The following is a 12,294-nucleotide window of genomic DNA, read 5'->3' as shown; positions in this document are numbered from 1 at the left end:
GATCACAGAGACAATGCAGGGAGGGGGCAGCTTTGTCCCAGCCCCGCTGTGCCTGCTGCTGCCTGGGCTTTCTTGTCGTAGCTCTAGGACAGAGCTGGTGGGCAGGAAGAGGGAGGGCCACAGCTGACAAGGTCTATTCAGCAAGGTGGAAATGGCCCAGTATCAACAGTACTTACCAAAAGAGGAAAAAACAAATCAGATCAGACAGGGATGTGAGCCTTTGTCAGAATCTAATGGGGAGATATCAACACCCAGAGCAGAGAAGCTGCCTTTGTAAGCTGCCAGCCACTCCCAGTCTCTGTTTAATCCTTGGGTAAGGGAGTCAAATTTGCAAATAAATTGCAGCTCAGCAATTTCTCTCTCCATTTGATTTGTAACATTCTTTTGTTTCAGGACTGTCACCCTTAAATCTGCCACTGAGTGTCCAGGGAGACTGAAGTTTTCCCCCACAGGCTTCTGCACATTCCCGTTCCTGATGTCTGATTTACCTCCATTTATTCTTTTACGGAGAGACTGTCCAGTTTGCTTCACAATAGGTGTGAACTCAGCCCAGCCGGGACACGGAGCTAAACAATAGGATGGAACCAGCTGCTCCCACCTTGAATTCACATCTTAGAAATGCGGGACTTCTCAGTGGAAAGCAGCCCGCCGGTCAGGTGACCTGGGCTGAGCAAAGGAACTGAAATCAGAGGCCCAGACGTCAATTCTACCTGCCACGTCAATGACTGGGGCCTGCCAGCAAAACCAGCAACCAATGGCATGTGGCCACAGCAGCCCACCTGGCGCAGGTAGGCCAAACTTACCAGTGCCTGATCGAAAGGAGAAAGGGCTTTTGTCCCTGGACACAAGAGAGGACCATGAGGAGAACCTGGCGGTGTCCATTTTGAACTTTTGTCCTTTGTTCCTGTGCCTGTCTCCAAAGGTCCATGTCCCAGCACACTGACCCCAGCTGGCTGGATCTACAATTCTCCAGTAACTAAATCGACATGGCCTGGAATTAAATCCCTTATGGGATGGATTTTCAGAGACTTCCACGAATCAGCACAGAACATCGCTGGCCTGCATCAATCGCTGTCATTGATGTATGTGAAGTGTCGCTTTGAAATTTTTCTGTCCGATAATGGTCTTTCTTTTTTTGTTTATAAATCTTTAGATGTTCAGATCTGAAGGATTTGGGCTTTTGCCTGTTGTTTTGGGTAAGGTCCAAGTGTCTATTGACCGAGGACTGGGGCTGGACCCTTTGGGGCCCAGGAAAATCTGTGCAGGGTCAGTGAAACAGGTTTTAAGAACCACTCCCCTGAGTTTGGGGATGTGGGTCTGGGCCCCTATAGCAGCCTGTGGGTTTCCTTGTGTTGCTTCTGGCTGGCCAGTGGGGCTGGCAGAGGCACTTCTGTGGCTGATTGGATTTTTCTTAGTGAGAAGGAAATCCTAGTCCGGGACTGCGAATAGCCCAGTTTTAAGCAAAAATACCTTGGATCGATTTCTCTTGCTGTGCCCAGAAACCCTGATGTGTTACACCCAGCAGGTAGACGAAGTTGTCTGGGGGCTGGAGAGGAAATAAGCCGGCGGGGCCCAGGCCTGGGGTCCCTCTGGGGGAATCTCCCCCCAACACGGATCAGACAGAACCCGTCTGGTGCTTTGCTGACGATTCTGTACCTCGCTGCATCGCTGGCATCTAATAAACCTTCTCTCCCCCCCTGCTGAGTGGGAGTCACTCCCGCCTGCAGACGGGGCAGAGCTTGGGGACCCCGAACTCCGTCACATGTGGTGGCAGAAGTGGGATCTACTGCACCCCGTGGATGGGACACCCGACCGTAAGTGACTGGGATGGAGGCAGCAGAAGGGCGGCAGGCAAGGTCCAGGAGTGCTGAAGGGCAGTGAGGTGCAGTCCCCAGAGACGGAGGGGCCTATGGCCTAGCCCCTGAGAGGAGTGACCCACAAGCAGGCTAGCGCACCGAGGGGGACTCCACAAACAGCGGCAATGGCGTATTATCAGCTCCTTAAATGGACAATGTCCGGTTGCGCAGGGAGAGAGGCTCCCTAGTGGCAAATCCACCACAGCCCAGCTCACTGCCCAGCTGGAAGAGGATGATCGCTCCTTGGAGTCGGGGCCAGACCCCAGGGGAAGCCGCCAGACAGGCCCTGGGGAGACTCCAGACCCCGGCCCAGCTGAGGCTCAGGGAAGGGCTGGGAGCAGCCAGATAAACCCCAGGGCCACTGGGATCCCCCCAGCTCGTCACAGCTCCTCCCTGCTCAGCACCTCCTCCAGGGAGCTGGAGCGTCTGGAATTCGCTCTGGCTCAGGGAGGTGCAGGACTGGGAAAAAGAGCAACAGGAGGAGGAGAAAGTCCGTCAGGGGAGAGCAGGCGAGCGGCGACGCACGTGCAAGGGCAGAACTGTGGGCTAACGCAGCACCTGCGGTGGGGGGTCGCGGTGGGGGGTCACAGTGGGGGGCAGGGGCCTGGGCTGCCTGGAGCTTTGCTGTGAAGGTCCCGGCCCCATTTAAGGAGTGGAGGACACAGATAAGGCCTGTGTGCTCCACGGGGTTGGCCCCGCAGCCCGGCTGCTGCATCTCACCCCCTTGCTGGACCCCAAAGCCATACGGATGCGCAGGCAGCTGGACGGGTTACAGGCAGAGGACTCTGAGCTACCCAAAGGACCCTGCTGCGTACGCTCAGGCTGGTCCCTGAAGCATATCGGAAAAAGTCCCGGAATGCCTCAAGGTCCCAGACAGGTTGAGCAGGCAGGGGCCTAGTGGGGTCAACTGGGTGGGTTCCCAGCCGCCAGAGGGGCCGGCTGCCCAGGCAGGTGAGGCTGACGGTGTGTCCTCAGCTTGGGAGGAGTTGGATCCCCAGGCCAGCTCCTCGGGAGGCCCAGACGCACAGGGCTTGGTTTACAGGGTGGGGGCAGGGCCGCCTCTGTGGAGCGAGCGCCTCACACCTGGGAGAACCTACCCAGGGCCCAAGAGAAGCAAAAAGTCTTGTATGACCATAACGCCCGGGCCCGAGCCTAGGCCACGGGGGACCAGGTGATGGTTCTCATACCTGTGCAGCAGAACAAGGTGCAAGCTGCCTGGGATGGCCCCTTCGAGGCCATCAAACAGCGAAATGAGGTGAACTATATGGTGGAACTGTCGAACCGGGCTCATAGCCACTGGCTGTACCATGTATAATGGGGTTCAGGGGTCCCCAAGCTCTGCAACCTGTCCGCAGGCAGGAGCGGCTCACTCGGCAGGAGAACAGCGGGTTTATTAGCTGACAGGACACAGCGTCATACAGAAGAGTCAGTGCAGAAGGCAGAGACACCCAGTCCAACCCATGTCGGGAAGGGGAGGCCCCAAGGGGCCCCCCAGAACTGGGCCCTTGCCCTCTTCTTTGTCTCTGTCTCTCTTTCCCAGACCAACTGCTTTCCAACTGCCAGTTCCAATTCAAAACCCTCCGGCTTCACCTCCCCCTCTGTCTGCAGTACAGAGGTGTCACCTGGTCACCTCGGTTACCCTCCGCAGGAGCCCCACACACCCTGCAAGCCACACGTATGTCCCCCACTACATCACACCACGTCATTATGATGAAACCACACTGCAGCAGGGAGGATTTGGTGCTGGCAGCATGCAAGCACTAGGAGGGGCAGGGGATACTAGAAGACTTAAGGAGCTGATAGAGGGGGCTTCTGAGCCTTTAGCTATCATCTCTGAAAAGTCCCGGAAGTCAGGAGAGATTCCAGAAGACTGGAAATGGGCAAACACAGTGCCCATCTATAAAAAGGGGAAAAAAAGAACAACCCAGGGAACTACAGACCAGTCAGTTTAACTTCCGTGCCAGGAAAGACAATGGAGCAAGTAATTAAGGAATTCAGCTGCAAACATTTGGTAGAAAGTAAGGTGCCAGGTAACAGCCAGCATGGATTTGTGAAGAACAAATCATGCCGGACCAATCTGATAGCTTTCTTTGAAAGGATGACAAGTCATGTGGATAAGGGAGAGGCGGTGGATGTGGTTTACCTAGACTTAAGTAATGCATTTGATATGGTCTCACCTGATCTTGTTATCAATAAACTGGGCAAATACAACTTAGATGGGGCCACTATAAGGTGGGTGCAAAACTGGCTGGATAATTGTTCTCAAAAAGCAGTTATTAATGGTTTGCAGTCAGATTGGAAGGGCATAACACATGGGGTTCCACAGGGGTCTGTTTTGGAACTGGTTCTATTCAATGTCTCCACCAACGATTCAGATATTGGCATAGAGAGTGCGCTTATTAAGTTTGGAGACGATACCAAGCTGGGAGGGGTTCAACGGCTTTGGAGGATGGGGTCAGCATTCAAAATGATCAGGACAAACTGGAGAAATGGTCTGAGGCAAACAGGATGAAGTTTAATAAGGACCAATGCAAAGTGCTCCACGTAGGAAGGAACAATCAGCTTCACACATACAGAAGGGGAGAGACTGTCTAGGAAGGAGCACTGCGGAGAGGGACTTAGGGGTCATAGTGGGCCACAAGCGAAATATGAGTTAACAGTGCGATGCTGTTGCAAAAAAAAGCAAACGTGACTCTGGGATGTGTTAACAGGAGTGTTGAGAACAAGACACGAGAAGTCATTCTTCTGCTCTACACAGCACTCATTAGGCCTCAGCTGGAGTATTGTGTCCAGTTCTGGGCACCACATTTCACGAATGATGTGGAGAAATCCGAGAAGGTCCAGAGAAGAGCAACAAGAACGATGAAAGGTCTAGAGAACATGAGCTGTGAGGGAAGACTGAGAGAACTGGGCTTGTTTAGTTTAGAAAAGAGAAGGCTGAGAGGGGACATGGCAGCAGTTTTCAAGCACCTAAAAGAGTGTTACAGGGATGGGGGAGAAAATTTGTTCCGCTTGGCCTCCGAGGGTAGGACAAGGAGCAATGGGCTTAAACCGCAGCAAAGGAGGTTTAGGTTGGACATTAGGCAAAACTTCCTAACTGTCAGGGTGGTTAAATGCTGACAACTACCTAGGGAGGTTGTGGAATCTCCATCACCGGAGCTCATTCCAAGCAGGTGAGACAGACACCTATCTAGGATGGTCTAGACAATTCTCGGCCCTGCCATGAGGGCCGGGGACTAGACCCAATGAACTCTTGGGGGCCTTTCCGGTTCCAGTGTTCTATGATTCCGTGATCCCTTGATGGATCTGCTCGCCTGGACTGGAGCCGGCTCCTTGCTGGAATCTGTCCCCTTCTCCGACCAGCTGACCCCCGCTCAGCAAATGGAGATCAGGGAGGTGCCGCGTTTACACCAGCAGCTGTTCTCTGACGAGTGTGGACTCACTAACTTGGCTGTGCACTGAACAGAGGCAGGCTCCCAGGCTCCTATGACACGCACGCCATTCAGAGCCATGGGGAAAACGGCACGGGAGCTAGAGCAGGAGATCCAGGACATACTGGCACTGGAGGTGATCCAGCCATCCTCCAGCCCCTGGGTGTCGTCCATGGGGCTAGTACCCAAAAAGGACGGGTCAATCTGGTTTCTGTGGACTATCACAAGCTCAAGGCCGTCACCGTGGCAGATGCCCACCCCATGCCTAGGCCCAACAACCTCCTGGAGAAGCTCAGGGGAGCCCACCACCTCAGACCTCGCCAAGTACTATTGGACAAAGACATCCGGCCCAAACGGGCTTTCATCACCCTGCGAGGCTCTTTGAGTTCCTGGTCCTGCCTTTCGGCCTCAAGGGGGCACCTGCCACCCTCCAGCACCTGATGGACCAGCTGCTGCGGGGGATGGAAGGTTTCGCCCTGGCTCACATCGATGACATTTCTGTATTCAGCCAAACATGGGAGGACCATGTGGTGGAACTAACGAATGGGGCTCACAGCCAGGTGCGGACAGACTGCGGGGGCCGGGCTCCCTAGCAAAGCGGGGAAGCGCAAGGTGGGGGTGGCCGAGGTGACCTACCTGGGCCACAAGGTGGGCAGTGGCTACTTAAAGCCAGAGCCAGCTCAAGAAGAGGCTGTGAGAGACTGGCCAGTGCCCCAGACTATGAAGCAGGGCCAGGCCTTCATAGGGATGGCGGGGGACTACCGGAGGGTTGTGCCCCACTTTAACTCCATCGCAGCCCCCCCTCATGGAACTGGGTGAGAAGGGGAAACCAGATGAGGTGGTCTGGACCGAGCAGTGCCAAGAGGCCCTCAGTGCACTGAAGGGGGCCCTGGGCAGGGCCCCAGTGCTGGCAAACCCAGACTTCGACAAGCCCTTCATGGTGTTCACCGATGCCTCAGACGAGGGGCTGGGGCTGTGCTGATGCAGGTGAACCACAAGGGGGAGAAACAGCCCATCGTGTACCTGAGTAAGAAGCTGAACTCCAGGGCCATCGAGAAGGAATGTCTGGCCATGGTGTGGGCGCTGGGGAAGCTGCAGCCGTACCTGTTTGGACGGCGCATCCCTGTGTACACCAATTACTCACCCCTGACCCGGCTGCATCGCACGAAAGGGGCCAAAGCCAAGCTCCTGCGGTGGAGCTGCTCCTGCAGGACTATGACATGGAGGTGGTGCACGTCAAGGGGAACACCAATATCACAGCCCACGCCCTGTCACGCAGGGAGGGCCCGACCTTCCCCAGTCACTGGCTAAGTGACCCCGCTCAGCTCCGTCCAGCAGGCGGGAGGTGCGTGGGTGTGAATGGCTCAGGCGGGTGGATTCCTGCTGGCTGTAATCTTAGCCACCAGGCCCGGCCATTTGTAACCTGGGTGACCAGGTAAGGCCTCTGCTGAGCTGGGACCCAGACAAGGGGAGCGGGGAGCCTGGCTGCCTTTGGTTTTGCTTTTGTTTGATTAGAAGCCCAGCAGGCAGGAGAAGCTGTCCCGGGGCTGGAGAGGAACACAGGCCGGCAGGGCCCAGCCAGAGGCTCCAGGCCTGGGGTCCCCCTGGGGGAATCTCCCCCCAGCACGGATCAGACAGAACCCGTCTGGTGCTGTGCTGACGATTCTGTATCTCGCTGCATCTCTGGCACCTAATAAACCTTCTCTCCCCCCCGCTGAGTGGGAGTCACTCAGGCTGCGGACGGGGCAGAGCTTGGGGACCCCGAGCCCCCCAAGAAGCAGCGCAGGTTCTGCGCAGGAAGGGGGTGCAGGGCAGTGGGGCCTGACGGGAGAATTTCCCCAGGGCCGGACTCCCCGCCTCCCCCCCCGGCCGGGCCGGGCCGGGCCGAGCTGTCAGCAGCCCAGGGCCGGGCCTGCGGTCGCTCCCCCGCGGCGGCGGCTCAGGTAACGCGGCGCTGGCCCGGGCGGCTGTAAGCGGAACCGCCGGAGCTGCAGCATGAAAAAATCATGAGGCCCCGAGGCCGGGAGCGCTCGGCGGGGACCAGGCGGCCGCCGCGTCCCGCTGCAGCCAGAGCCGCTCCCCCGGGGCTTCCCCGCGGCGCTGCGAGCGCAGGCCGGGCCGTGCGCCCCAGCTCCCCGCCCGGGCACGGGTTGGCCGCGGCTCAGCGAGGCGCCCCGGCGGGCGTGAAACTGCAGCGTGGCTCCCCCCAACGGGCCGCGGGGGGGGGCTGAGCCCCGGGCAGCGCCCCAGGGCAGGAGCGGGCGCCAGGCCCGGCGAGCAGCGGCCTTCTCCCTCTTCGGGCGGCCGGGCGCTGCCTTGACACCCCGGCCTTGGGCCCCTCTGCGCCGGGCTCCCCAGAACCGCCGGACGGGCCGCTCCCTGGGCAGGCGGCTGAGCCACCGGCCCGGCCCTGCCTCTGGGGCCAGCGGGCCGAGCAGCGCCGGGCGGGACTTGCACCCGCAGGGCCGGGCCGAGGCCAGGGCCGGGCCAACCCCCCCCTCTCCCCGCTTTGCCTCCCTCTGCGCCCGGGCCCGGCCGGCTGCGGGGCGGGCTCCCCTCCAACGGCCCGGGACCCCCGGGCTGGCAGCCCCCTTGCCGGCCCCTCCCCGGCCCGGCCCCCCTGCGCCCAGCGGAGCCCCCGGGGGCCGGGGGCGGCCGAGCAGATGGAGGCCCGCGGGATAAAGGGTTTACGCTAATCGCGGGGCCGGCGGGCGCGTAAGGCGCTTAGCGCGGGGCTGGAGGTGACCCGCTGCAGGCGGCGGCCGGTAACTCTACCCGCTGGCGGCGGCGGGATCGGGTTGCGCCCCGGGCCGGGCCATCTGAGCCGGGCGGGGAGCGCAGCCCGCGGGGTCCAGGGCCCGTCGGGAGCCGCCCGCAGCGGGTCCCCGCCCCGCAGCCGCGGCCCCAGAGGCGCTGCGGAGACCCGGGGCGATGCCGAGCAACGGGCTCCAGCCGGCGCCGCGGCTCCAGTTCGGCCTCATCAACAGCCGGGGCCGCTACCTGACGGCCGAGAGCTTCGGCTTCGCGCTCAGCGCCTCGGCGCCCGGCCTGCGGCCCAGGCAGGTGTGGACGCTGGAGCAGGACGAGGCCGACGGCTCCGTGGGCTTCCTGCGCAGCCACCTGGGCCGCTACCTGGCGGCCGACGCGGCCGGGAGGGTGTCGTGCGAGGCGGAGCGGCCGGGCCGGGCCGGGCGCTTCGCGCTGCTCCCGCAGCCCGACGGGCGCTGGGCGCTGCGCTCCGAGGCGCACGGGCGCTTCTTCGGCGGCGCGGGGGACCGGCTGTCCTGCTTCGCGCCCGCCGTGGGCGAGGCCGAGCTCTGGACGGTGCACCTGGCCGCCCCCCCGCAGGCCAACCTGCGTAGCCTCAGCCGGCGGCGCTACGCCCGCCTGAGCGCCCCGGAGGACGAGCTGGCGGCCGACGGGGACGTGCCCTGGGGCGTGGAGGCGCTGGTCACGCTCAGCTTCCAGGGCGGCCGCTACGGGCTGCGCACCTGCGACGGCCGCTACCTGCGCTCCGACGGCGCCCTGGTGGCCGAGCCCGGCCCGCGCACCGCCTACACGCTGGAGCTCAGGGCGGGCAAGCTGGCCTTCAAGGGCTGCGACGGCAAGTACCTGGCGCCCGTGGGCCCCACCGGCACGCTGAAGGCCGGCCGCAGCGCCAGGGCCGGCAAGGACGAGCTCTTCGAGCTGGAGGAGAGCCAGCCGCAGGTGTCCTTCCGGGCGGCCAACGGCCGCTTCGTCTCCGTCCGGCAAGGTGAGGGGGGGTCCCCTGCAGAGAGGCGCGGTGCGCGCCAAGGATGCGGGGGGGAGGGATGGGAACCCCGGGGGGTGGGCACCCGGGGGTGGGGGCTGGGAATCCTGGGGGGGAAGGGTGGGGCCCTGGCGGTGGGCACCCTGGGGCGGGGAAGGGTGGGTGGTGGGGCCCTACCCACCGCCCAGCCCTGGCACGCCGGAAGGCATTGGGGATAAGCGGACAGAGACACCCCCACCGCCTCCGTCCTGCCCCCGAGCGGAGCAGGAGCAACGGGGCCCAGCCCACGGCTGGCGGCTGCTCCGTGAGATCCTCCCCGCGCTGGTGCCAGCTGGAGGCCGGGGCGCGGCCAGACCCAGTCGCGTCTCTGCAGGAGGGCCGGGCCGGGAGCCCCCCTGAGCTGCGTGTGCTGCTCCAGCCGGCTGGAGACGGCTCCTGGCGGACAGGGAACCGGCATGTTGCGGCCCAGGCTCCGGGCTGGCGGGCGACCCTACAATAACGCTGGGAGGAGCCGGCCGGAGAGCCGCCGCGCCCGGTGGTGACGGCAGACGGCGCCCGCACCTGGGGCGCCTCCGGGGCGCAGACGTGCAGGAAGGGGCTATGGGGCTGAGCCGCCCCCTGCCCCTGCCCCTGCCCCGCGGGGGGCTGGAGCGGGTGCGTCTGGGCCACGGCCGAGGGGACGTGGCGTGGCGGAGACGGGGAGAGCGGCTGCCCAGCACCCCCTCCCCCCCGGCCCTGCACCCCGGAGTGCGGCAAGGGGGGCGCACGGCTCTGCGCACACGCGGCGCGGGGGGTGCGCGGGGCTCTTGCCGCTCCCAGCCGCGCTCCACTGCCCCGGCGCGGCCCAAGCGGCTTACGGGCGGCTATAAATAGGGGCTGCGTCCGCACCGCCGGGCAGATGGAAACAGCCATCCGCTAATGACCGGGGGCCGCCCTCCCACTCTCGGGTCAGCGGGGCGCGCCTGGGCTGGGACAGGGACGTCGGGCTCCGTGCGCCTCTCCTGAGCCGCAGGCCCCCCAGCCCGTTAGCTGCGCGCCCAGCCCCTGCCAGCCCCGCCCTTCGCCCCACCAAGGGACCCCCCCAGACTCTGCTAGCCCCGCCCCTCACCCCCTCCCCTGCTAGCCCCGCCCCCAGTCCCCCTAGCCCCGCCCAGGGTCCCTGCTAGCCACGCCCCTCGCCCCGCCCAGGGCCCCCTCCCCTGCTACCCCGCCCCCAGCCCCGCCCGGGGCCCCCTCCCCTGCTAGCCCCGTCCCGTCCCCCCCACCCAACCCCCTCCGTCCCGGCAGGTGTCAACCTCTCGGCCAATCAGGACGAGGATCTGATCCACGAGACCTTCCAGCTGCAGATCGACAGCGAGACGAAGAAGTGCGCGTTGGTCTCCCACGCGGGCAGCGCCTGGACCCTGGTGTCCCACGGGGGCATCCAGGTCACCGGCAGCGGCGTGTGAGTAGCGCGCCCCGGCCCCGCCCGCCCGCCGGGCTCCTGTGCTGGAGCCGCTGGGAGACCCACTGGGGCGCCGGGGGGGGAGGGGGGGCAGGGCTGGCCCCTCGCCCGGGGGTCCCCGGCCCCGCCCCCCGCTGCCAGCGCCCCGCCCCGACTCGGGCTGTCTCGCCCCGCAGCACCGCCCACGCCGCGTTTGAGCTCGAGTGGCGCGGCCGGCGGGTGGCGCTCAAGGCCAGCAACGGGAAGTACGTCTGCACCAAGAAGAACGGGCAGCTGGCCGCCGTCAGCGACGCCGTGGGTAAGTCCTGCCTCAGCCGGGGGGTCCCTGCGCCGCCCCGCCGCCTTGCGGGGCTGGGCCCGCCCGCCCCGGGCGCCGCTGCCCACCGCTCTGCTGCGCTCCCAGGGCAGGACGAGGAGTTCGTCCTCAGGCTCATCAACCGGCCCATGCTGGTGCTGCGGGGCGAGCACGGCTTCGTCTGCGGCCACCGCGGCTCCAACCTGCTGGACGCCAACCGGGCCACCTACGACGTCTTCCAGCTGCTCTTCAGCGACGGGGCTTACCACGTGCGGGGTGAGCGGCGGGGGGGGGGCGCGGGTCGCCGGGGACGACACGTGGGGGCGGCCGGGGATCGGGGCCCAGCACTGGCGGGACTAGGGCCCCACGTGGGGGCGGTCGCGGGTGGGGCCCAGCACGTGGGGGGCGGACCGTGGAGGCGGTCGGGAAGGGGGCCCAGCACGTGGGGGGCGGAGCGGGACACCACGTGGGGGCGGCCGGGAAGGGGGCCCAGCACGTGGGGGGTGGAGCGGGGACACCACGTGGGGGCGGCCGGGGAGGGGGACCCTGCACTGGCGGGACGGGGGCCCAGCACGTGGGGGGCGGAGCGTGGACACCACGTGGGGTGGCCGGGGAGGGGGCCCAGCACGTGGGGGGTGGAGCGGGGACACCACGTGGGGGCGGCCGGGGAGGGGGACCCTGCACTGGCGGGACGGGGGCCCAGCACGTGGGGGGCGGAGCGTGGACACCACGTGGGGGCGGCCGGGGAGGGGGACCCTGCACTGGCGGAGCGTGGACACCACGTGGGGCGGCCGGGGAGGGGGACCCTGCACTGGCGGGCCGGGGGCGGGGCCCAGCACGTGGGGGCGGCCGGGGGCCCGGCTGACGCCCCGCTCTCCCCGCAGGCCCGGGCGGCCGGTTCTGGCACGTGGCCGGCAGCGGCGCGGTGCGCACGGACGGGGAGGTCCCCGAGGATTTCTTCCTGGAGTTCCGGGCCCGGGGCCGCGTGGCCATCCGCGGGAAGAGCGGCCGCTACCTGCGCGGGGACCCCTCGGGCGCCCTCCGCGCCGACGCCGACGCGCTGCCCCGGGCCACGCTCTGGGAGTTCTGAGCCCGGGCCCGGGCGGCCGCCGCTCCGCGCCCATTAAAGCCGCTTGAGCTGCGCAGCCGCGAGGGCCGCTCGTCTTCCGTCTGCAGCGGGGCCCCACCCCCAGCTGGGCCGGCGGGAGGGATCGGGGTATGACCCCCTCCCGGCCAGGCCGATTCCTACCATGGGCCCCACGGGAGCCCGCGGTGCAGGGCTCGGTGCTGGGGCGCTGACGGCAGGAGCCTCCGGGGCTGGAAGGGCACAGGCCTCGCTGCCCAGCCTGGGCTCAGCTGGGGGCCACCGAAGCTGCTCCCTGCCCGCATCGCCTCAGCCGGCAGCTGGGAACGGGTTGGTCTCAGCTGGGCTCCTGGGGTCCCCGTGGGGGGCAAGCCCAGGGTGGGGGCGGGTACGGGGGTGCCAGAGGGCGGTGCCCCTCCTGGCTCTGGGCAGG

The 12,294-nt window shown here is 65.1% G+C and overlaps 1 protein-coding gene across 2 annotated transcripts; it reads left to right on the top strand.

Moving 5' to 3' along the window:
* Positions 1-8,121: 8,121 nt before the first annotated feature.
* Positions 8,122-11,913, top strand: FSCN2 (fascin actin-bundling protein 2, retinal). 2 transcript variants are annotated; one of them, XM_075014621.1, is made up of 5 exons: positions 8,122-9,041; positions 10,326-10,482; positions 10,659-10,780; positions 10,886-11,053; positions 11,662-11,913. In XM_075014621.1, the coding sequence occupies exons 1-5, from the start codon at positions 8,219-8,221 to the stop codon at positions 11,865-11,867; spliced, it is 1,476 nt and encodes a 491-aa protein (XP_074870722.1). In that variant the 5' UTR covers positions 8,122-8,218; the 3' UTR covers positions 11,868-11,913. The 2 variants fall into 2 exon arrangements, with proteins under 2 accessions (XP_074870722.1, XP_074870721.1); XM_075014620.1 differs by having other exon boundaries at positions 10,659-11,053.
* Positions 11,914-12,294: the final 381 nt, after the last annotated feature.

Source organism: Carettochelys insculpta, chromosome 20, assembly GCF_033958435.1.
Source record: "Carettochelys insculpta isolate YL-2023 chromosome 20, ASM3395843v1, whole genome shotgun sequence".
Taxonomy (NCBI): domain Eukaryota; kingdom Metazoa; phylum Chordata; order Testudines; family Carettochelyidae; genus Carettochelys; species Carettochelys insculpta.
Note: the sequence above shows the minus strand (reverse complement) of the source record. Positions and strands in the feature narration are given on the sequence as shown.